We start from the raw sequence: 24,909 nt of genomic DNA, 5'->3' as shown, positions 1-24,909 counted from the left end.
GTTAAAAAACAAATCCCTACCTCCTGATTATGTTTATCATAGTTATTTTTGCATTTTCTTATAGCAACCAGAGTTCATCAGATTCATTTCAACTACTGCCTCTCATTCCTCACAACATCTTGTAGCCTAGTTCATTTTTCCAGAATTATTAGTGGTAGGAAAACCAACTTAAATGTATGTTAATCAGCATTAACTATATATGAATGTATTTCTTTGAAAAGCAAAAACTTTCTCTCTACAATTGCAACTTGTCTTACAGAGTAATACAGTAATCTACACACCAAAACTGATTTAATGTGCAGCAGATTCAACGGTAATTTATTGTTATTTATTTGTAGCAGTACAGTTTAGCCTTGTGTTTGCACATCAATTAGCCAACTGGACAATATTTTGAGACTTATTTGTTTTAAAATAGTTGATTTACAGCAGAACTGCATCTAAAAACCACATAGCTAACTTTAGACAATGTTTTTTTGGTTGCTCTTTTAACAGAGACATTATGAGTATATTTGTTTTACAAACAGTTTGAAGAGTGCAGTCTGCTCATGGTTTGCTGTGTGTGCTGTTGTGAACAGTCAGTCTAAATACTTAAGGCTCTCTTCAAGCAATGGAATAATTACTGTATACAACCTTCTCAAAAAACAGGCCCTGCAGAGCAGAGTTGAGTGGAGTCAAGTGTCTCATATTACCCTAGAAAACTAGAGAAAGTAGTAAAAAAAAAAAAAGAAAAAAAGATTAACGAACATTTCAGGACTTTTCATAAAAAAGTTGATGTGACTGTATCCAGACTGAGGTGTATAGGTGCTTTTTATATATGAATGAGTCTATCAATCCTAAAGTAAATACCGATCATTTTATGAGCTGCTTGTGTTACTGATTGGACCCATGTAGGAACCCTTTTCGCGACATCTTTGAACCTCACTCCTTAATCATATTTATAGGTTTCACATTAATCAAGATGTGGTGAGGTGTGCATAGATTTGTTTCCTCCAGAGATCAGTAACAAAACCGAGGTTCAAACCTCTCACAAACCCACAATAAAGATCAACAAAAACTTTCCTGTGGTTGTTTTTACATTTGTTCAGGAAGATAGTGCCTGGAATCTGCTGACAAATTGGATCCATGTCAATGACATGTCATTTTGTTTTGATTTATTGTTTCAGAATATTAAATTTTAAGGATTTTTTTTAAAGTTCATAAAAAATGCAGAATGTGGAAGATTAATCTGGGAACTCAGGTAAAGAAGAATCTTGAAGCATCTCAATAAATCACCCTGACACAGTAATTAAAAATGAGTCAGATCTTCAAGAGGACAGCCTCTGGCTGAAGGGGCTTATCTGGGTTTATTTTTGATCCTTATCGCCTCCTATTCTAAGTAGAGGAAATTGATCTAAGGAAGGCTTAGCACCAGCAAACTGTCCTCAAATTCACCTGAATAGATTTTAAATCTCTCCTTACCCTGCAGTCTTAATTTTTGTTTTACGTTACCAATTATTTTTCCACCTATGTGTAGCCCTCAAAACCATATGGCAGTTAATCGGATTCAAAGACTGTACTAAGCAAAGTTTTAAAATACAAGTTCAGCAGTCATGCAGGGATATGTTTTGCTAATGTTTCCTATTCTTTAGAGACTGAATTAACCTCAGCAAGCATTGATTTTCCCTGACTGGGCCAATTAAATGTATTGGATAATATCTTGCGTCAGTTTTTTTCTTTTGGTGTTTCATTCAGCTTCTTTCCAGATAAGTACAAATTAAGTTTGTTTCTGACTTATTTGCTATTCTTAGGAAGTCAGTTAAGGACCTGCATTAGGTCTAATGTGATGTGAATTTCCACCAGTCTGTGTCATACTGCATGTATTCATGTAGTGTAGTGGATGTATATGTATATTTTCTTTTGTGCACAGAAGAAAATTGTTTTCCTTGCAGTTGCTAAGTGAGACACAGCTGAGGTTGTGGCCGTTTTTTTAGATTTGCGTGATACATTCCTGACCTGAATAAGACTTAACTTCCCACTGACACCACAACAACAAACACTTTCTGACTGACAAATGAGAAAAACACACCCACACACACACTCTCCTGCACACGCCTACTTGTCTGGACCTCTCTCTCTCTCATAGTTGTTGAGTGTTTTCCTGCGGGGTTCCCGTGTCTTCTAACCCCTGTACCTCCACAGATGAGGTGAGATAAGATCTGGAACTATGGTATTGTGCCATCTGGATGGATACTCTCACATGATTGCTTATACACACATATGCAGATATACGTCTGTCACAAGCACACTGGGAAACACCTGGAGCTGGTTACTGGACTCTGAGGGAGAGTTGAATACTGTGTGCATGCCTGTGAATATAAGTGCGGTGCGTGGGGAATACGGGGCTGCGGATTGTTCATTGCTACAGGCTGTTGTTCTGTTTCCCCCCTCTACTATGTGTCCTCTTGACAAGGGGAACTCTAAGTATCTTGCATGCAGTTTTTTTTTTTGTTTGTTTTGAAGTTGCAATAAGGAATTGATGCCCACATCTTCAGATAGACCAAGAAGATAGAAATTACGAAAAATTTACTATAGAAAGAATGACGCATTCCAGTATCCTGGCAGAGGACAGCACTGGTCGCTGTGGTAAGAGGTGATGGCGTATGACTGCAAACTAAAAGTTCTAAGTTATTTATTGAATTTCTTTTGTTAAAAAAATATATATACGTCACACAACGGCGAGCGCTGAATACTAAGATTACCGCTGTTACAAACGAGTGAAGCTAAAGCTCTTCTCTAAATAGTGTATAGTGTTGCAGCTATAAAGCAGAGAAGTGAATCTCAAACTTCAGTGAATAAATCAGCCTCACGCGTGGACTGTCAATACCCTGAAGACAAAAAAGCGTTGAGTCTGCCAAACTTCATCATCGCGCATAAGACGAAACAACTTAATCCAAGTCAAACCCGCTGCGTTTAAGAGTAATTTGCATTGCTTAAATAATTTGCTCACCTTCATATGAGTCTTTGCTCTCTTATTCCATGCCAGAATAAAAGTTTCTGTTCGCGTCGCTGTGGTTTCAGACCTAAGTTGAAGCACTTTTCTCCTACTCAGTTTTCCCCACGATCAGAGGCGGAGAAGCAAGCAACCAACTCGTGGGCTTTTCAATCAGCCCCCCACCTTCCACATCAGTTCACCCAACAAACAGAAAGAACAAATCATTCATATTTTTGTGTTTTGTATTATAAACTGGAACTGGTTATGTTTTTTTTTTCTAGTCTTTTTTTAAACCAGTTTCAAAACTGATATTTTCTCTACCTTTTGAGTCCTAAAATTTCAGAAATAGGAATATGTGAGTGATCCTTTTTTTGCCTCATCTGAGGGTTAGATGGCTGAAAGAGTGTTCCTAAAAAAAACATACACAAAATGTCTAAACATGGGTCTAAACAGGCACGTGCAGAGGGGGGGAGCTGGGGGTGCTTGAGCACCTGCCCTTTTTGCTCCTTGCCCTAAAGTGCCCTTTTGGTCCAATTTTTTATTTTATTTTATTTATTTATTTTTTAAAGTTAATTTCCCAAGCCCTCCTCTGATATGTACTAAAATTATTATTTTTTGTTGTTGTTGTTTTTATTTAAAGAAAAACAACATAATAAGCCCTTCGGGTCACCTTGTTACCTTTGACCTTTTGTCCGTGACGCATGACGCAGCTGCCTCCCGCTCAGTCAGTGAGACTGCGCAGTAGCTTACTGCGGAGCTCAACGTGGAGGAGGAAGGAAGGAAAAGTAAGGAAAAACTGTTCTTATCTATCGATTCAGTATTTTATCATACAGACATTAGGCTGTTGTTGTTGTCCTATTAGCTAGCTGTTAGCTAACGAGTTTGGTAGCAAAGCAAGATAACTAAAAAGCTTCTTCCCTGTATCGCTAATGATAGCGGTCATTCTTCAATATTGCTGATGGGGCCACATCAACGATCCAAAACCGATCATCTCTCTATAATGAATATATGTCCGATTATCTAATTTCCTTTGCTGCATAATGTATATTAATTGCATTTATTCTGGCATTAGGTTAATGTATCTTGAAGGGGAATAGAATTTACAAAACTGCTTGAATTATAATGATTTATTTTTTTAAAACAAAAAGTTTTATTTTAATTTTTTTAATTAAATAACTAAATTTTAACTTAAAAAGTTCTTTGCAAAACAAACTTTTATTTGCACACATCAGAATTCTTTTGTTGCAATTTTCGGCCCTGCCCACGACGTCATGTGAGAAGCAAGCAAAACTTTGAATCACAAACAAAAACTTACAATGGCAAGAAAAGATTTATGACATGAGCAAATAAGTTTGTTCACAAATAATTTTTCTCACTTTGAGACATAAATCTCTGATTTTAATTTTAAAAAAAAAATTTTAAGCAAAACTTTTGTTTAAAAATTGTTTCAATTCAAAATGTATTGATCACAATTGTATTTTATTTAATTGAGGTTATTATTATATTTTTAATAGAATAATTGTGAAACATATTGAGCTCCACAGCAGAGGCCTCCTTTTCTCTGAAATTAATATTATGTTGTGCTAAGGACTGAAAAACATATTGGTTTAAACACAAAGGTAAATAATTGGTAGTGTGGTTAATACAGTGTTCTTATCATAATTCATTATGTTTTGCTTTTTTCAGTTCAAAGATGCCACGTAAAGAAAGACGGCAGAAACAAAAAAGAAAAGAATTGATAGATGCAGCAAAACTAGTCGGTCACTAGTTGTTGACCGACTGGGTCAGAACGAGTACTGCAGGTACGAACAAAAAAAAAAAATGTTCTTAACATTATCAACATGTAACTTTTGGTAGTGAACAATATATTTAATATTACAGGGCATCTGTTGTGTTTTTCTTATGCTAAGATGTACTAAATTTAGGTGTAGAATAATGATTAGTTTGTTTCTTGCTCCCAGATGGACCGAAGGAAAGTGATAGATCAGAGGAGGAGACAAAAATGCAGTCAACAACACAGGAAGACAGGCAAGGAGAGGGACAACAGTCAGAAATCAAAGACACAGAAATGCAGTCAACACAGGAAGACACAAAATTGTGAGACATTGTATGTCTCACAATTTTGTAATTTATCATTTTTATTAAGCTCTGAAAGCTGTGTGGTTTTGTTAATAGTCTTTCCTAGAATGCGGTTAGATGTGCCCTTTTTTTTTTTTGAGCACCTGCCCTTTCAGTGGTCTCTGCACGGGCCTGGGTCTAAATATTAGAAAGTTAAGAATGAAAAAAAAAAAAAATTAGTTGTGTAAGATCTACAATGTTTAATCTAATTAAGAGATAATTAATCTTTGGAATAAAATATGTCTTTAGTCATAATTTAGACATTTGGGTATTTTAATTTTAGTTTACAAAAGCTTGCATAATTTATGTCAAAGAATTTACTGTCGTTTTGTATTGTATGAAGACAAACAGGAATTATATTTTTAGGGCTTCTTAAATCTTTGTACAAAATCATCCTTTTACTCAGCCATAAAACATTTATTCTTGGACTGAATAGAATTAGATCTACATTTTACATTATAATAACAGTTTTATGTTTATCAGGAAAAACAAAACAAAAAAAACATAATTACATGGCCTTGGCTAGTTTTCTAAATAATCTTATAATAGCACTAAAAGTAGATATGATTAAAAATTATTTTCTTCTTCTGACTACTTTCATCATAGTTCTGATCATTTTGCATATTTTTTGCATATATTTTTATCTAGCTTTCCTTTGATAAGGGAAGAAAAAGAAGAAAAAAAAGACTGTGACAAAAATTCTCATCAACAAAATAACATCTTTTGAATATTTTGTGTAGTAGTGGCCTTTGTTGACAATATTCAAGTGAGCATGCAGTGCAGGCATACAATCCCATGTTCTTGAATCAAGTCTTGGAGAGGTGCATTGACAGCGAACTCTGATTTAATGTGATAAGGCAGTTTCTCATATACACAAAGTAGAAATAGGAGCAAAAGAAACGCACCCACTAGGAGGGTTAAACATCACAATTTATTCAACAAAACAGGTACATTTAACTTATTTTCAAACATATTTTGAGAGATAATAAAAATGACATGTCAATACTTTTGTTTACTATGCTGGTACTTTTGTAATATGTATGCTACCTTTCTGCACACAATCCAGTCTCCTCTTGGTCTGACAATGTAAAATCTTGTCCTTTTTTACCTAGTTGCATTATAATTTAGTACAAATCTAAAAGAAATATCCAGACAATTACATATTCAAAGTAAATTAAAGTGTCCCCCTCTTTTCAACAAAAGAACAATTAAACACACACACACACAGTACCTCCCAGGATAAAAAGATGCACAGACTGTGATGAATTATATCTCAAAAAAATATTGGACCATCTGTCTTTTTGAGGTGAAGTTGAAATATAAAATAATGAATAAAAACACAAAACTTTTTTATTAATAATAAAATACAATTCAAAAGAATGTATGTCCATCACTAACGTGTTGAGTGTGAGGAACAAAATTAATACTTTCCATATTATTTACTTATGTCAGATGTTAATATTTATTTATTTATTTAAGTTTTTTGTCAATCAACCAGAATAAATAATGTTAAAAACGTATTCTGTTATATAGTTGTCTGTTTGGAAACTTCAAGTCAGTTTTGGCAAACGTCATGAAAATACAATAAAACAGAAAGATACAATGATTATCTTAGATGCTTAGTTAAAATCTCTTATTAAAGTAACACATCCACATTTAGTTAATTTTAATACAAATACTAAGATTTTGAATACTATTTTGAAATAGTTTTGAATATAGGGACATAAAAGAATACAAATTTTAATGTAAGCTACTGATAATCTATTAAAATTTGCACAACTGTAACATTAAAAATAGCATACATTAGTGCTTTTGTGAAAACTAATTGCTAATATTTTGTTGAAACAAATTCTCAAGGCTTGGGTAAGAACATATATTTTACTCTGTTTTTTTGACAATTAAAATGAGTGATTTCTAATTATTGGGGAAGATTCTATTCTGTATCTACAGACAAACCAAGGATGCCTTTTAGCTTCAAGGTTAAAATCAGGATTATGTAATGAATCAAGTTAGAATATTTTTGTGTAAGATACTATGACTAACTGTGGTCTTACAAAAATTATTAATTATCAGTACAACGTCTTGTGTGCATAAGTATAATAAACTTATTTCATGGGGCGGTATAATGTACTTGCAGGCAAATAGTGCCATTTTAGAGCATGATCAAGAAACTATGTTACCTTCAGTTGTTATAAAAATGCTGCATATGTCAAACATGACTTGAAAGAATTCTGACTTCGCAATTTGACGCCTTGAAATTGGGCCTCTGTCTCTTTAAGAAGCTCCGGCTCTATCCGACACTCTGCCATAAGCACATCATCACAACAAAGCTCATCCATTTTGCTGTTTACAGCTGTTCTTAGGGAATTAAAATTAAGGCAATTTTAAATTATATAAACTGGATTGTGTTTACAATCCTCCAAAATCATTAGCAAAAACCTTCGACTGAGAGGTGGTTCATATAAGTGCAGCCGACACGCTCAAAAAGTGGTATGCTAAATGGTGCTGATGCTAGTCTGGTTGAGCAGTGTGAGGGAGAGATGCTCTGAGGGACAAGTGCTTGACTGGAGACTGCAACTCCAAGGCTGAACTTTGTGTATGAAAGAATCAAAGCAAATCCCCAGGTTTGATATAAAGCTCAAAAAAGATTTTGTATTACCCCCCACCCCTCTGTTAAAGAGTTAAAATAAAAGTAATCTGCTCAGTTATATCCTCAATTAACTAAGTCAAAGAATAATCTACTGGTAAATATCAGCCCTCAGTATTTCTGCATCCTTTGACAAGAGAGAATGGAGGCGGAGAGCCATTTGAAGGTTCATATCTTCACTGTGTGAGCATGTTTCTTGCAAAGAGGTTTGTCCTTTTTGGAGAAAAAGGTCTGACCTTCCAGAGAGGCACAACATACCTGTGAAGAAACAGGTATGTTGAGACTTACACACAATTTGAAGCTGAACTTTAATTAATTAACTGTTGCTTAAATAGAATAGCAAAAAACATACTATAGCAGGAACCTAAAACATTTTTAATTGATTTGAAATCTCTAAATTGCCTAAAAATGGATACATGATTATGCTTCATTACACAATACAGTATGTCTGTCAGGTCTAAGACGCTAAGAGTGTGTGTATGATTTTCACTTACAACACAAACAAAGCAGGTGTCGTGCCAGTTGTAACCGAGTGCCTCCAGAAATTTGTCTCCAGCCTCAATAGGGAACTCACAGCCATGGCAACCAGTCCCAAACAAACTGTAAAAGTCTGTTTTGCAAATAAGAAAAATATTTTTTAAAGCAATCAGGTTTTATCTTCACACTAAACTATTCAGTAACATCATTCTCCCAGAGATTTTCAAAGGAAAAATGCCTAAACAATATGTAACAGACAGCAAGAATAATAAACTAGATAACTTTACTCTTCATTAACACAGCTTTGAATACAAATCCAACTATTCCATTTCAAATGAGGTAAACTTGTGCTATTCAAACTTGTGCTTTCTTCATATGACTGTTGGGTGTTTCTACTGTAGAACGACAAAATATCTCCAAGTCTAATCAGCCTAGTCAATGTGTCCAATCAGTAGATTGTACAGTCATCCAGTACCCACACAGTACCCTTCAGAAGCCTACAGGTAGTGAGCAACTGTGTCTCACATCAGAAAACCACTGAAACATGGACCACATGTAACCCACACTTGTTCTAATTCGGCTTCCAAGTGGAATCCAGAGCTAATCATAACCAACAACCCACAGCAACGAGGATGTTAGCACCTACAGACTGAATTTAGGACTTTAGTTATTTTTAATTTGATTTTATCAGCTTCCTTCTTTAAAAAGAGATTTATCAAAATAACTGAACAAAGGGACTGATTTTGACTTTATTAAATTGTTATGGACTTGACTAATATGTCTTTGGTGTAATTTGATTTAAGTGTGGCCTTATTATTTTGTCTGTATAGCTCTCTGCAATTAATTAGCTATAAATAAACAAGCTAAGAAACAGTGCATGCCCTGCAAAACCTAGTCAGTTTTCTCATGCAGAGTCATGTATATCACCTACAGACAGTTTCATGTGACTGAACAGTGTCAACATCTTTGCTGACAAAATTATTAATATTTCATGAATGAATAACCAGTGGTGTTAATTTCAACACCACTTATCAAGAAGCCTACATTTTAAACACACCCGTCTTTGTATAATTAACCTATTACTGTTACTGAAATGAAGGGACTTTTCAAAAAGATTGCATTGAATGGGTCTCTATGCTTCAATAAACGCACTGGATTTATTTTTTTGCCGAGTCCCTTATTGATTACATTTGATGTGAATCCACACTACATAAAAGGAACTGAATTTAGCATTACACTTACTGAAAATATTACTTGTATGAACTTACATAAATATTAGCACAAACATTGACACCTTTTCTACTGACCTTGCTCACAATAAGGTTCTCCATCCTCCAGGTGAAAGGTGTTGTTCCTGATTGGCTGCTGACAGGCAGCACACATGAAGCAATAGACATGCCATGTTTGTTTCAGGGCATTAATTACCTCCTAAACATAAAATGTAAAACACAGGTTATAGTTTAAGACGTAGTACCAAAACTGTATCCAGATTTGTATATTTGCAAATGCTAGGTAAACTGTGTTACTTTCTCAGTAAAGTGTTAGAGAAAAGAATAAATTCCATAAATTAATCTCAGCAAGATAATAATTGACAGATCTCTTCAAACACAATATATATATATATATATATATATATATATATATATATATATATATATATACACACAGGTATATATATATTTTTTTTTTTAAGCAGTCGCATGACCAGACTTAAGAAATACTTCTTGAGTTTTTTTCCCACCCTTAAATTGCTAGAACAAAAAGGTTGGTGGGCCAGAGTAAAATGAAGGATTAGAAGAACAGGAGTGAGAAAAACAGGTTAATAGGAAGCCATAAGCCGGTTGAAGATGTGTGAGAAATGGAGGGTTGGAAGGTTTGAGGCTAAAGAGGTTAGAACATGTGAGGGATAAATGTCAGACCTGCTCAGAGAAATGCGATTTCAGCTTCTTGGCACTTTGGGTTCAAACCACACCTGCAGTCTTAAAGGCATCTAAGACTAATTCTGCTAACTTCAGAGCATACACTGCATTCCTGAGTTTCAGTCATGGTCACCATAGATATTTCAACTCAGCATAGAATGCAAGAACCTTTTCATTTGTGAACTTTTGATGGGGGACCAATTTTACATTTTAGAAGCTCTTTAAGTGTTTATTTTAAATTATGTAATAATGTTTGCCTACATAATAAATCAACCCAACAGAGTGGTACAGAACCTCTGTGGCAAAAACAGCAAAGAACAGACCTGGTTAAAAGTGGAAATTAAGAGGAACGTTACGTCCATTTGAGATTTTCTTTGTTACAGTGTTCATTTGCTATTAATTACATTGAGGTATCAGGCATTTCTTTTCTTTTTCAAAGAACCAATTATCTCCTTTTTATTTGTTCATACATCAACTCACCCCCAATATCTTGGCCTGGCAGCGGCTGCAGGTTGGTGCAAAGAACTCTTCATAGCAGTGTTCACAATACACGGAGCCTTTTTCTTCCACAAAGCCTATGTCTGCCAGAGATGTTCGGCAGTGGGCACAGTTAAATTCCTCCTTGTGCCATGATTTTCCCATTGCAACCAAAAATGGTCCTCTGAAAAAAAAAAAAACCAACAAAAAAAACCAATGAGATTAACTACAAAATGTTAAATTCAACTGCATAATCCTCTCAATTTCCTACTGCCCATGGTAATAAAGTACAAACCTTTCAAATGAAATAATCTTATTTGCAGTGGCATAGTCACACACTGACATTTTGCTGTTATTCTTCAATAGCAAGCTTCAGGGATTTTCATGTTCTCTCACCATCTTTATCACTGCAGGTGGTAACATGGTAAACTTGGGTCCCAGTGTTGTTCATGAAAGTGTTCATGAGCCGCACTCATATTTTTGAGAACGTTGAACTAAACAACATGAAGTGAGCAAATGCTCAGAAATAAATAACAGCAGGAGCTGGTACAGTTTTCTTTTTTTAGTATACAGAAAATAGTCGCTTCCAAAGGATGTGTGCGTGTCTATGTGTGAGTGTGTGCACGTGACAGACTCGATACAGCTGGCATGCTCATACATACAGTGTTTGTGAGGACCCATTTTGATATTGATCGCTTCTCTTCTTACATTAAAGTTGATTATAATTCATTCCTTTTTTACTTTAAGCATAGTGATACAAACTGAAAGCTTATGCCATAACCATCAAAACGAAGATGGACTCAGATTGCTGTTTTGTACAGCACTCTCCAGGTGAGTTTTAAATTGCAGCAGAGACAAGCTGAGGAAGCTGTCACTTCTAATTTTCCCCCAGATATATTAGATATACTACAACGGATACCCAGACACATGCTTTGTTTTACATAAGTGATGATTTTCTCAGATGACACTAACAAAATCAAGATTTTCTTAAAGACAAACAACCTCACTGCTCTGAAAATGGCTACACAAATGTTTGTAATGGACCACCTTTCAGTTAAGGCTGAAATGTTAAAGAATTAATGACAAAAATTGCTTTCCTTACATTTGTTTTACACAGATTGTTAATGGTAACATTAACTCCATGAACGATGGGCAAAGAAAAATACATAATTTACTTATTTAAAATATTTTCACCACTGAATAAATGTGATTACATTAAAATCTGGATCTTTCTAAATGTATCCACCCATGAATATGGGTGCAACAATAGAGTTCATTTGTCTTTTTACACAATTTAGCAAGGGTTGCCACACTAAATATGGAGGATGCTTTATGCAGTGCGGTATATCACAGCTGTACAGTTTCACTTAAGGCTCAGATTATTAACTAATAAACTGTTTCAGTTGTTTTCTATAACACCCTTTCAACACACAGTTTAGAGAGCTGAAGCAGAGTAACCTCTACTCTGCTTCAGCTTACAAAGCACATCAGCCCTGTCCACTCTGATGATTAAATAAAGTGAGAAAACATTGTAGCCCAATTCACTGAGAACAACAGGTGTGCTTATCTGAGCCTCGTCTGACAGCAGCCCAAGCTGACAGCTATTAGCATGTGGGCAACCTGATCCTGGGTACAACAGAGTATCAAATGACACCGTCACAGATAACATTCAGTTCCGGCAGGGCAGCCATCGGAAAAGAGAGAATGTATGCAGAAGAGACAAAGAGGAAGAGAGTTTATCATGATGTGCTGTAGGACAAACTTGACTTAAAGGTTGCATCTTCCTTTCAGCTGAATTAAGAGAATGTTCTGTGGTCCCATTTATGAAGCTGGTGTACGCACATAATGGGGACTTACCTTGTTGTGATCTATGAAAAATAAACTTGATGGGAAAATGCGCAGTCCCTTACGCTCACTCTGACCCAGGTGGACAGCATAAGCTCATTTTGGAGACAGGGGAAATGGCGACACTGATGGTGAGGTGGGGAATTGAAGCCACATTGCATCATGATGCCCTCAGACCTTTAGTTACATACCTGACTTTATCAAAACCATTTAAAAATGCAGTGTGATATAGACTTGCAGCGATGAGCCATAACTATTCACAAGAACATTTCAAATAAACAAAAAAGGTCTGTAAGGCAGCCTCAACCCTAAACCAAAGTCTGCACAATATATAAACATTCTTTCATCATCTGGGACCTCTGCTTTGCATCAGGATAAAGGAGTCATGTGTTGAGCCACGCCTAAATTTGTCAGATGCATGTTGCACTCACATATAATTTGCAAATTAATGGAACAAATTTGTTTTCTATTTACATACACAACTCTGTTGTCATATGGTCCCCTTATAGCAATATGGGTGTAGAAAATTGTGCTGAACACACTTGTAAAGGCAGTCAGTGTATGGAAATCTGATGTATCGACTGGTCATGTTAACAATGGTATCCAGAATGGCAGTCATTACTGCATTCACACTGATTGTCATAGCCCAGACCTATGGATAACTTCAGAATTATGTTGTTAATTAAAGTGGGTTCAGGCAAAGAGTTAATTTATTTAACACTGGACCTTGTTCAGTACATAAATCTTAGAGAAATACTCTAGGGAGTTCAAAACGGCTTACAAGCCAGTCATCATCATGGGGCAGAAGATCTTGGTGATCTCTGAAAACATGTTCCCTCCTGATTCTCCCATTCACGTCTTCCAGCAGGGCAGATGCATCGATCACACAGTATTGCACAGGTGTCACAATGGTATTTAGATGATTACAGCAATCACTGTGATTGCCTCACACCTTCTCACAATTTATGCATGCGTGCTAAGTCAAATGTGATGAGAAATCACTTGAGAAGTTTATAATTGAGGTTGCCTCGAAGTTCATTTTGTTTTTTATGAAACGTCCTCATGTATAGTTATGGCTCACCATCATAAGCATTTATTGCACTGCGTTTTTGGATGATTATGATAAAGTTGATCTATGGTTTAAGTTAAATGTCTGAGGAAATTATGATGCAGTGTGGCTTCAATTTCCCACCTCACCATCTGTGTCGGCCTTGTCTCCAAAACAAGCATATACGATGCGCATGTGTCAGGCCTTTCTTTTATGGCATGAGAGGAAACACATTCTCAGATCAAGTTTGTATTTCATAGATCACAATTTTTGAAATTTCTATGAAATTTCTGACCTGCTTGGTGGTCCTTCTTCTAGTTCTGAAACTGATCTCAACACCAGTTGGTGATTTTTTGTTAGTATTTTGCATTTAAGTTACCAATTATGCCTCTATATTGATCTTTAAAAACAGGGAGTACAGAGTTACTACTAAATGCCTGAGCAGCAAATTTTTTTTTTGAAAATTATAAACAATTCTAGAAATTAGAAGTGTAATTGAGTATGGATGGGCATCTCTGCTCAGCGATGGCCAAGGGGTCGTAATAGCAGCATTTTAGGGAATATAAAGATTTCTCAGAATTTCTGTTTTAACAAGTTGGAAAATTGGCATGGAAAAATTTGCGTCTACATATGGACAGGGGTAATAAAGTAGAAACAAACATATGGGATTCCCCAAGCACTCATAACTAATTTTGGAATAGCAGCAGTAATATCTTTGGCTATACGAAATAAGAAAACTAAACTGAAAAATAAATAGTTTTAGCCTTATATTAAAATTTACTGGATTTATATGCTTTTGGTTTGAGAAGAGTAGGGCCCTTGAAGTTTTATTCAATAAGCACCCATAGCATTGTTTGTTTATTGATTTCATGTATTACTCCCAGTGTTTGAGTGTTATTGGTGCAGTTGATGTCTAGACGAAATTCTTGTGAAATCATTCTTTATAAATAAAGAGCAATCAATGCCAAAAACTCAAATCTTACTACATTTTCTTCCACTTATGAATACAAATAGAAACCAGTCTTTAACCAGTCTCTTCAACCTGTGAGTAAATGTTTTGATATTAGTTCCAACAGTAGCTTCTAACCTGATCACCATGTTGCAGTGGGCACACATGGGGGTTCGCATCCCAGCAGGAATGTGTTCTGCCATCTGGACCAGAGTGTCCTCATCTTTGGGGTGGGGTTGAGGCACTGGTCGGACTGGAACAGGACCCCTGAGGACACTGGCACTCCCATTACCCTTCATTCCAAAAGATGGAGTGATCAAACCACTCTGTACTCCTTGGCCTACAGGAGTTGCAGGAAAGGAAAATAAAATGTTGCTTTGCTAAATATAGAATATATAGATATCTAGAATCGCCTGCAAAACTACTCTAACACTTTAAAACCTTTTCACATTTTGTCAGATTAAAGCCTTCATTTTCAATATATTTTTTTGGAATTTATGTGACAGACACAAAGTGCAAAACAAGTGAAAAGGAAAATGACAATTAAAAAAAGAAAAGAAGAAGAGAATAGATGGAGGATTCTGCTCCAGCATGACCAAAATCCTAAATATGCACCACTAACTGGACTGTAATGGTTCAGATCAAAGAAATTTCATATGCGGTGGCTTACTGAGGGACTGGCCCAGCTTTAACTGCCCGGATGACATTTTAATGACAAATACATCCCTGTTTGTAGAGATGTATTATGTTTGTGTATTTATTTTACACAAACATTGCTAAAATGGTAATGTGACCATTTTTATTCTCAGATGGTCAATGTAGTTTACAACAAAATATATGTATGCCATATTTTCCAGACTATAAGTTAAAATCATTTTCATAGCTTGGCTGGTCCTATGACTTAGGAGCGACTTATATTTGTTTTTTTTCCTCTTCATGACACATTTTTTGACTGGTGCGTAAAATGTTAATTAATACTGATTGACATGAACCGCCTGGCCAGGCTTGTCAATGGTGCAGATATGCATAAAAGACCTCTTAGTTACCAAAAGATTAATTTTGCAGGTGGGCCTTCTTGGTTGTGTTAATGCAACAACCACCTCCCCATCACCCTGGACTGCACGCAGTGCACTGCACACTTATTTTCGAGCAGACATAGGTTAGTCAGAAAGGGCCAGCAGATGTCCAAGCCAAACCAGAGTGGACAGTTACTTAAAAAGCAGGTTGCACAGAATGCGTCACAGGCTCATATCAACATGGATGAGGTCTCCCTCATGTTTGACAATTGCTAAATAAATGTGACTTATAGTCCAATCCGACTTATATATCTTTTTTTTTCCTCTTCGTGTCACATTTTTTGACTAATGTGACTTATACTCAAGAGTGTAAGTGCCGAGAAAATACAATACATATATAGCCTATTGTTTGTCACGATTATATTAATTGTGATTGAGCTAATTGAGCTAATTGAGCTAATTGATTCAGCTCAGTTAGTATAAAACTAACTGACCTAAATCTGAGGTTTGGGGCCTCCAACTGTCTCTTGCCTCACCTGGGTTACTCAGCCACAGTTTATGCAAGAAATTAGTATTGTTAATGTCTAAAGGGCTGTGTAAATAATCTGCTACTGCAATAACAACAAAAACATTTGAAGTTACAAAAATACAACAATGCTAACTGGTGGAGAGATCAAACCCAGAACAAAGAATAAGAAGGACCACCAAACAGGTCAGAAATTTCACATTTGTAATTACACTTTCCTGGGAGAATATCTCCTTTTGTATCTCTCTAGTTTTCAGTGCCACCTTTACACCTTGTTGTTCACCTTTGCTGCTCTATCTTTACGGCTATTACAGATTTATTTAATGTTACTTATGTTGTCATTAGTGAAAGACAGAGATAAAATGACAGTCTTTTTATCTTCTTGCACTGCAAAAAGATAAAAAGAAAGGCCTCAAGGTGTCAAAAGCTTTGGCAGAATGTTTTTGTGATTTGTAAGACATTTGACCTCTAACCTTTCTGACTACACAATCAACAGGTGTTATGAAGATGCACGCTGCTTGCTGACCACTGTTGTCGCAACCATGAATTAATCACATCCATCGTTAGAAGCACACAGAATATTTTTTACTTTTAACACATGCCTAAAGTTTATGTGCATGCACACATACAGCCAGAAGCACACAAAGTCACACATGGACCACCTAGACAGCCGCTACACTAAAACTCGGGCACCTGGCAAAACAGAAAGTTTAGCTTTTCATCTCCACAGTACAGATGTTCAAATGTTTTTGTATGTGTGGTTTAAGGAAAGGTAACTTTTATCTTCCCACCATGCATATTGTGCATTATAGCAAGGGTTGGCAGACAAAAATAAATATTACTATAAAACTGCTGCTGCATAGAGTGGCATCTTGGGTTCATCAAATCTTTATAAGAACCATTAGACCACTAGGTACTTGAAGTACAGCCACAAAAAATGCTTTATTGTCCAACCATTATAGACATAAAATGTGGGGTTATGAAACATGTGACACTCAAGGTGATTTTGCTAGGAACAAAGACTCTACCATAATTATACTGCTAATTGTGGTAGATGATCTATGATGCGGTCGGTTAGTTTGTCCGGGAAAAGACTAAATTGTATCATAACGTTTTTGAATTGCCTTATTCAATAAAAATATGGACTCCACTAAACTAAATCTTTACCAGTGGGTCTTTTTTAAAATCCAGTCAAATACTTTTTCCACATATGCCTTAATAAATGCATATAATTCAAAAACTATGTTGTGCTTTAACTGAGGTTGCCTTTATCTGATGTTTAGATTCATTTGATAATAAAGAAAGACAAAAAACAAGACTAATGTAAGGGTGCAAACACTTTCTCACATTTAGAAATAAATTATGTATACTCTATAAAATAACAACAGAACATCAACTCTGACTACACTCGAAGACTCGAAAAAGATTCTTCAGCTTTACGCAGCTTGCCTCCAAAACATTTTTTTCATTACTCCCAACAGGTTCTCTCTATAAATATTATCTTTCTGACAAAACAGAGCCACTACATGTGGTATTGAGTAGGGTGCCAGAGGCCAATGTGGACTTTTTAATGGCTTTCCACTGAGGAAAAACAAGAGAAAAACTGCAATGACCTATTTCATAACATATGTTGAGCCTCAGCCACGGAAAGTAAGGTCATTTTCCCCGTCGCAAATTGACTGTAACAACATTTGGTTTCACAACTGTAAAGCAGTTTCCCATTAGGCTAGAAGTGAGAGCCAAGAGGTTTTTTTGTGTGTATGTTTGCAAAGATGAAAACACTTTTTTGTTCTCATATATATATATATATATATATATATATATATGAGAATTGAACAATATATAGATATAATAAAGATGATACATAATTGTAGAAGTTATATGAATGGTCCATACCACATTTGTGTTAGGGATTTTATGTTGTTTAAATATGGTGCCTACGTTTCCTTCTGTAAAAGCAACATAACTTACCTGGAATAGCTGTAACAGATTTGTCACAATAATTTATGCACCATTTAACAAATTTTATGTAGCCCTGACAGTAGGAGCAAAATAATGTATCAGCAGCTAAAAGGAACATATTGTTTAAAATTCTATTTGGTAACTGGGCAACACACCTCTGCACTCTAATATCAGGGCCATAAATCTGATTTTTGACAGGATGCAATAATGGCAGCTGGCAATATTTGCAACTGCTACTTACTGGCTTTGTGACAGAGTGAAAAAGTGAATAACCATAAATTATAAGTCCATCTTATCAACATAAAAATGGTGTTTACCATGGTTGGAAGCAGTCCCTTTCATCATAGTTTTGACGACAGCAGATTCATGGGAGTTAAGCTGTGCCTCCTCATCATCCTCACTGTGCAGAAACACAAAGAGAGAACACAATTTTTTAAAACCACATTCTATATTTTGTGATCAAATTTAGATTCCCACAATAATACGATTCCATCAACTCAAAATCCAAAATCTTTAAGTAATACCAAGTTGTCAAATAGTTTTCAGGATTTGTTTCATTGTTTACATATAACAGGAAGGCATGAAAATTAAAGGTTCATGTAGAATCTCAGACCTTGTACTCTCTGACAAAATACATTATAAAGCTGATAGCTAAAAAAGAGAGCTGTGTTCAAAACACTGCCGTTCCTATCTACCTGGTGACTATTGTATCAACCAATGTAACCTATGTGGCTAATTTTAAGCAAAGGTTAATTCTGCTGGTATGTTAATAAACATGTTAGGAAAGAGTTTATGTACTTTTGATAATACATTAAACCATTTAAAAAATGGACCCAAAACATGCATTTATATTATTCAGGTAAGAACAGGAAACTAAATACATTACAATGCCTCATCATTAGAGACAAACTTTGTTCAAATGTCAGATGTTAAGAAGGAGAGAAAACAATGTTCCTATGATGGACTCTAGATACAAACAAAATCTGTTTTGATTTGAAAGAATGAAAAACCTCAATTTGCAGTTTAATAGATGGCAGACAACTAAAAACTGACTGACGACACATAGCTTTGTTCTAAGTTTTTATGAAAACACATTTGGTATGTTCTGTTGGTAAAATATTGCTTTTACGAGTTCTATAATTAACAAATATTCAAATATTCCCTCTTACGATAGATAAAGAAAAATATAGTCTGACCTTGATGATCTTATGCTTCAAAAGCCATCCTTATTTGAATGGGTAATTTTGTTAGACCTACATGTGAGGAATTAGCTGTTTTTGCCCACAAAAGGTGTTTCTCTGACGCTTTGTCTTTGTGGCTAATTAAATTAGTTCTTAGTAAAGTGCTGGTCACACGTATTGGCAATAAACGTATCTTTTATGTTAGTAGCATAAACACAAAATGGAAAATTACAGCAAAATAAAACTTTGAATTTTTCAAAAGGAATATAAAAATCTAATTTTAAGAAATAATTTCAAACAAAATAATAATCAGCAATTATTGATTTCCCAAATACTTCTTTTCAAATATAAATGACTGAAGCGTTTTTAAAAAAATGTTTGTATCTATTGTTTTAAGTTCATTGGAGTATCTGTAAACGTCATATATAAAACACACAGCTTCTGTTTCCATGGGGTATAAATATAACACGACACAAAGGCCCATTTGTTTTAGCTACTGGCTTTTAGGTTGGACAAGGCCCCACTTTTATCTTTCCACCATCCAGAATGTGCAGAATAGCAAAGGGTGGGAGACATAATAAAACCTCCAAAGATCACTATAAAACTGTTGCTGCAAAGGATGGCATCTTGGGTTCATCAAATCTTTTTAAGAATCATTAGACTCTAGGTTCTTGAAGTACAGCCACAAAAAATGCCTTTTTGTCCAACCATCATAAATATAAAAATGTGGAGTTATGAAGATGTGGGAGTCCAGGTGATTTTGCTAGAAACAAAGAATTAAAATGTGCATGGCAAATAAATATCCACAGCTCATCATACTGTAGTAGGTGATCTGTGATGTTGTTGCTTAGTTCGTCTTGGAAAAACACTGAATTGTATCAAAGTTTTTGAATTGTCCTATTTGCATAAAAATCTGGCGGTAAACTGTAAATGAGTCATCACTGGATCTTTTTTCAATCTAGTCAGCTGCAATCTGTTTGCCACAGTGTAAGTAAACATTAAAAGCCTCGAGAATACATTCCTTTTGTGATCACACAAATTATACCACCTCAAATATTTCTTTTTCTTTTATGCATATTCCTCCATTTATTTTTGTTCGCAACTTAACATTTCATGCATGTAAAAGATTGCAGTTTAACTATTGCCACACCAAAGTGCCATTTTATGACACGGTTTTTATTCTAGTTCTGTTCTGCTTTAGTTTAATCATTCTGTGAGCTTTCTTGCACTCTGCCAGTGAGATAATTTGATCAACAACAACAACAGATAAAGAGGAGGGCCTTATAGACTGAATATACTTTTACAACATGTGTCACACAGAAGATGAGAAGAGTTCAAACACAAAGCAGGGTAACATATGCTCTTTCATTTATGTTATATGTAAGCCTTATATTACAAAACAATGTCTAAATCCCTTTGACACAATTTGAAATATGTGCATGTCTATCTACATGCGTATATTTTCGAATGCCAGCACACTAGCTTGGGTGGGCTAACAGACTCTCTCCAGACACATTGCAGCCATAACACATAACTGTGGTCGATGCCAACAGTTGGATCACCACAACCTTTTCCCCTCGTGTCTGATTATTAGGGAACTCATGGCAGACAAATGTTATGGCAACTGCAGTCATAGTTACACTCAGTTGTGTCTGAATGTTTGTGTGAGTGAGACAGAAATAGTAAAGAGTAAATAGTAAAAGTACTAAGAATGATGGAGTCAAAATAACCAAGATTATACTACTTGAATTAAGAGCAAAGTGGAATAAAGAAACAAACTGTTTCAAAGACACTTTGACGTCCAACTCATTAATGTATTTTTTGTTTCTGTGTATTGTGATCCAAACTTGGATAAAGCAGAAGATAATGAAAGGATGGATGAATTTTCAAATTCTCATCTTTAAAAGAGCAAGAATTTTATTCTGAAGGTCACTAGTGACCTCTATGTAAAAGGTCAAACCATTATTTTCTTTTTAATCATTAGCTCAAATCTATTAGGAATTTAGAACACAGTGCTGCAATGATCTAACCTATGAGACATTGATCATTTATTTAGAAGCGCAGCTGTAAACTTTATTTTGGAGGTACAAATTATTCCCCTGAAATCTGGTTTAGTTTAATTAGGAATTTGCAACCTACTCTTGCATAATTTAAATATAATTTGTCAGTTATATTTTGAAAATCCTCCTTAATGCATTTATTTAAAGCATAAAAAATATATATATATTTTTTTTTTTATTTCAGGCCTGCAAAGCAGATCAATTGATAGCTCTGTTGCCTTGCAACAAGAATGTCCTAGGTTCAAATCCAGGCCAAGGATCTTTCTGCATGGAGTTTGATGTTCTCATGCATGCATTTGTTCTGGTTCCTCCCACAGTCCAAAAGTATTTTTGTTAGATTAACTGGTTGCTCTAAATATTTCTTAGGTGTTAATGTGTGTGTGCATGGTTGTTTGTTTTCTTTGTTTCCCTGCCTACCACTAAATGCTTGCTGAATTTACGAAACAGCCCAGTTTATCAAAGTTTGTTGAATATTTACATGAATGTGAATATGCATAAGAATTGAATGTAAATATAGCCAAATTTAACCATCCTATCAGGGGTTAAAATTTATATTTAAAACAATATCAAGCTTTTAGATATAATCAAATACTTTTGTTACATAAAAGCAGAATCTAATCTTTGAACATGTGAGCCCTAACTAATAAAATATTTCAGTTATCTGATCAAAATATGCTGTGGTGGGTAAATGAGTTACAGTGCAATGACATAAATTATGACAAATGCACCAAAATGGCTGTTGTGTTAGCATTGATTTCCGCTAATCAGTCTATAGGCTGCACAATCCAAATCTAAGTAGTCAGCCATTGGAAGGAGACAATCAGACTGCACAACATCTCTCTCCATTTACATTATGAGCCCAATTATTGTCTGTTTTATGTGTCTGGGAACAGAGACCAATGAATCTACGTCACACTAAATTCTACGGTATGCACCATATGCAGCTAATTTTCTTTTACTGTACAGAGCCAACAAATTTCTTTTCCTCTGTATTTTGATACACGAAAGAAACTTAAAATCACCACCAACAGCCACATTTTTAAGCTACAGTTAGCAGCAGTTAATGGTCTGTAATATTGTATTTGGAAATCCTTTGACATATCTCCTTTGCCCTTGTGATCTCTCAGGAGTGAAACAAAGGGTATGAGATGCTGTCGACCTCATTTTCTTTGAAAAGCCTTGAGAATCGTCTTAGAAGTCACGGTATCATTTACCCTTTTAATTACTAGGACGTTTTAAATAAAACTCTAAAAGAGAAGAATGTGTAGAAAAGCACCTCATTCCCACAGTTAAATACAATGAAGGATAAAGTAAATTTGCAACAGAAGGAACCAAATATTGTAAACTTCAACATTTCAAAGAGTTTTCTTGGGACGATTGATAGATTTCCATTCAAACTTTGGTAGAAGCAGGAACAAAAATATCAACCAACCAAACTAATCTGTTTACATCTGTTTTGAACTTATATCACAGCTCTATCTGAATGAAAATACAGTATTTACTGGGCATCAACTCATCAAGTAAAATGTTCTTGTGGGAAAAAAACCATCAAGCCATCCATTTTCTGTTCATCCTTTATCCCTAATGGGGTCGGGAGGGTTGCCGGTGCCTATCTCCAGCTACGTTCCGGGCGGGAGGCGGGGTTCACCCTGGACAGGTCGCCAGTCTGTCGCAGGGCAACACAGAGACAGACAGGACAAACAACCATGCACACACACACTCACACCTAGGGAGAATTTAGAGAGACCAATTAACCTGACAGTCATGTTTTTGGACTGTGGGAGGAAGCCGGAGAACCCACCCATACAGGGAGAACATGCAAACTCCATGCAAAAAGACCCTGGCCGGGAATCGAACTTGCTGCAAGGCAACAGTGCTACCAACTGCGCCACTGTGCAGCCCCCATAAAGCCATAATAACTAAAATATTGTTAAAGGATCTATTTATTCAGTCCTTCCCAACATTTTAACAACCTCGATTCCCTTTAGTCACATTGTATGGCTAATGACATGTGACAAATAGAACAGGAAATAAGATGTTACTCAGTTCATCATTCATTAGAACTCATTACATGACAGCGCATTAATATTCTCCTCCAATCAGGCAAATTATATCTGAAATTGAATGCAAGGGATGTTTATTTCGGGTTTGATTGTACTCAATTAATGCTGACCATCTGGATTCACTGGGCCCCATATGAATCCTGTCAACAACAAGGGATAATTAAAGAAGAAGTCGAGGAAAGCGAGCCAAGCAGATTTGTTTACTATTCTCATTTTGTTTTGTGACCCACTGCATTCAAACCAGCATACAACTCCACTATTCCAAAAGCTGCCAAATTGTGACCTTTGTTGGAAATTTTAATGAGGGAAAACAGAGCAGATCTCATATTAGGTTATTGACATAATGTATAATAAAAATGTGTATTCTAGGTATAAGAAAAACTTGTTTTATGCAACTCATAAAAGTGTGGGTTTCATTTGAGCATTGGACAAATGTTTCATTAACACAGCTGACTGCTGTCCAGCAGATCTCCCTGCCACACAACAGATGGTCTATAATTTAGCAGCGTGATATACTCTGGATGAAACTCAGTCCTCACATGCGCACTATACTATCCATGTGTGGAGATTCACACTCATACTATGACAAAGTCATCCATTTATTTATACAGACACCCATTCCAACAGACACATGCAGACCTTTTATTGCTTCATGGCCCGGGTGTCCAGTTGTTTCCACTGACTGATGACTGATCTCTCTGAGATGCTGCCAAGTTGTTTTACAGCGACCACAGAATGTTATAGTAGCAATGAACTGTCGCCACACAGACACATGTCCAGTGTCTTGTGGTGCTGGCATGGTTTGAATAAACATGGACTTTTCACTGTCATGGATGGCATGTTCAGTGCTATTATTTATGCTGTTGGATAAATATAGGTGCTCAACTTAACAGCTTTCCGGATATGTATGAAAGTATTTCAAGTATTTTATGTAAAGGAAAAAAATAGCTCTGCATTTAAACTTAATGAAATATCTTATAAAAACAACAAAAAGCTAATAACAAAAGGCTAATGCCATGAAAAAGATCAACACTTTATAGGTCATGCAAAACTATTCATTTAATTCCTTTAATTTACTCTAACTAAAGAAAAAGTATACGAAAACACTATAGGACAAGACAGAAAATAATAAGTGTTGAGAAAATAACTAGTTTATACAAAAATGAAAACCTCAATAAAAACAAGGAAGTAAACATGACTAGCTAACTGATTTATTAAATCAATCAAAAAAGTATGAATTGATAAACAAATAAATAAATAAAACCAGACCACCATGCTCAGATTAAAACCAGGGCTGCAAAAACCCACAATTGCAATATTATTGCAATTATCTCACATATTTCCTCAATCTTCTCTTTGTTTTCTATCTTCACAATTTCCCAAACATTTTTGCAAGTTTGGTCATGTATCCAGTTAATGTCAGGTTTGGGCATCAGTGGCAGTGAAAGCCCTTCCATCTGGAACAATATATTGTAGGAATGCCTAGCTATATTTGAGTTTTCCCCAAAAATGTAATGACCTGAAAAAAAGCTGCGTCGAAGAACACCCTTGCGACTGCAAAATCTTGCACATTGATAGTAAGAGTCTGATTTGTTATCTTGCACTGCTCTTCATGAAACTGTTCTCATTTTCTTGCTACTTAAATATGAA

At 35.5% G+C, this 24,909-nt stretch overlaps 2 protein-coding genes across 4 annotated transcripts in view; both read right to left on the bottom strand.

The window, feature by feature from the left end:
- The window catches only part of bmpr1b (bone morphogenetic protein receptor type 1B), an 80,254-nt gene extending 77,161 nt beyond the window's left edge, over nucleotides 1-3,093 (bottom strand). The window contains exon 1 of the mRNA XM_023344138.1: nucleotides 2,987-3,093. The gene's annotated coding sequence lies outside the window, so the exon portion shown is untranslated. The remainder of the gene's footprint in view (nucleotides 1-2,986) is intronic.
- Nucleotides 3,094-6,014: 2,921 nt separating this feature from the next.
- The window catches only part of LOC102229823 (PDZ and LIM domain protein 5), a 52,884-nt gene continuing 33,989 nt past the window's right edge, over nucleotides 6,015-24,909 (bottom strand). For all 3 annotated transcript variants that reach the window (XM_023344050.1, XM_023344051.1, XM_023344052.1), the window contains 6 exons: nucleotides 18,273-18,355; nucleotides 14,590-14,791; nucleotides 10,613-10,793; nucleotides 9,521-9,641; nucleotides 8,231-8,346; nucleotides 6,015-7,994 (listed from right to left, as the gene is read on the bottom strand). In XM_023344050.1, the coding sequence (XP_023199818.1) occupies nucleotides 7,905-7,994; nucleotides 8,231-8,346; nucleotides 9,521-9,641; nucleotides 10,613-10,793; nucleotides 14,590-14,791; nucleotides 18,273-18,355 (793 nt within the window). In that variant the 3' untranslated portion in view covers nucleotides 6,015-7,904. The remainder of the gene's footprint in view (nucleotides 7,995-8,230; nucleotides 8,347-9,520; nucleotides 9,642-10,612; nucleotides 10,794-14,589; nucleotides 14,792-18,272; nucleotides 18,356-24,909) is intronic.

This window comes from Xiphophorus maculatus, chromosome 12 (assembly GCF_002775205.1).
Source record: "Xiphophorus maculatus strain JP 163 A chromosome 12, X_maculatus-5.0-male, whole genome shotgun sequence".
Lineage (NCBI taxonomy): Eukaryota > Metazoa > Chordata > Actinopteri > Cyprinodontiformes > Poeciliidae > Xiphophorus > Xiphophorus maculatus.
Note: the sequence above shows the minus strand (reverse complement) of the source record. Positions and strands in the feature narration are given on the sequence as shown.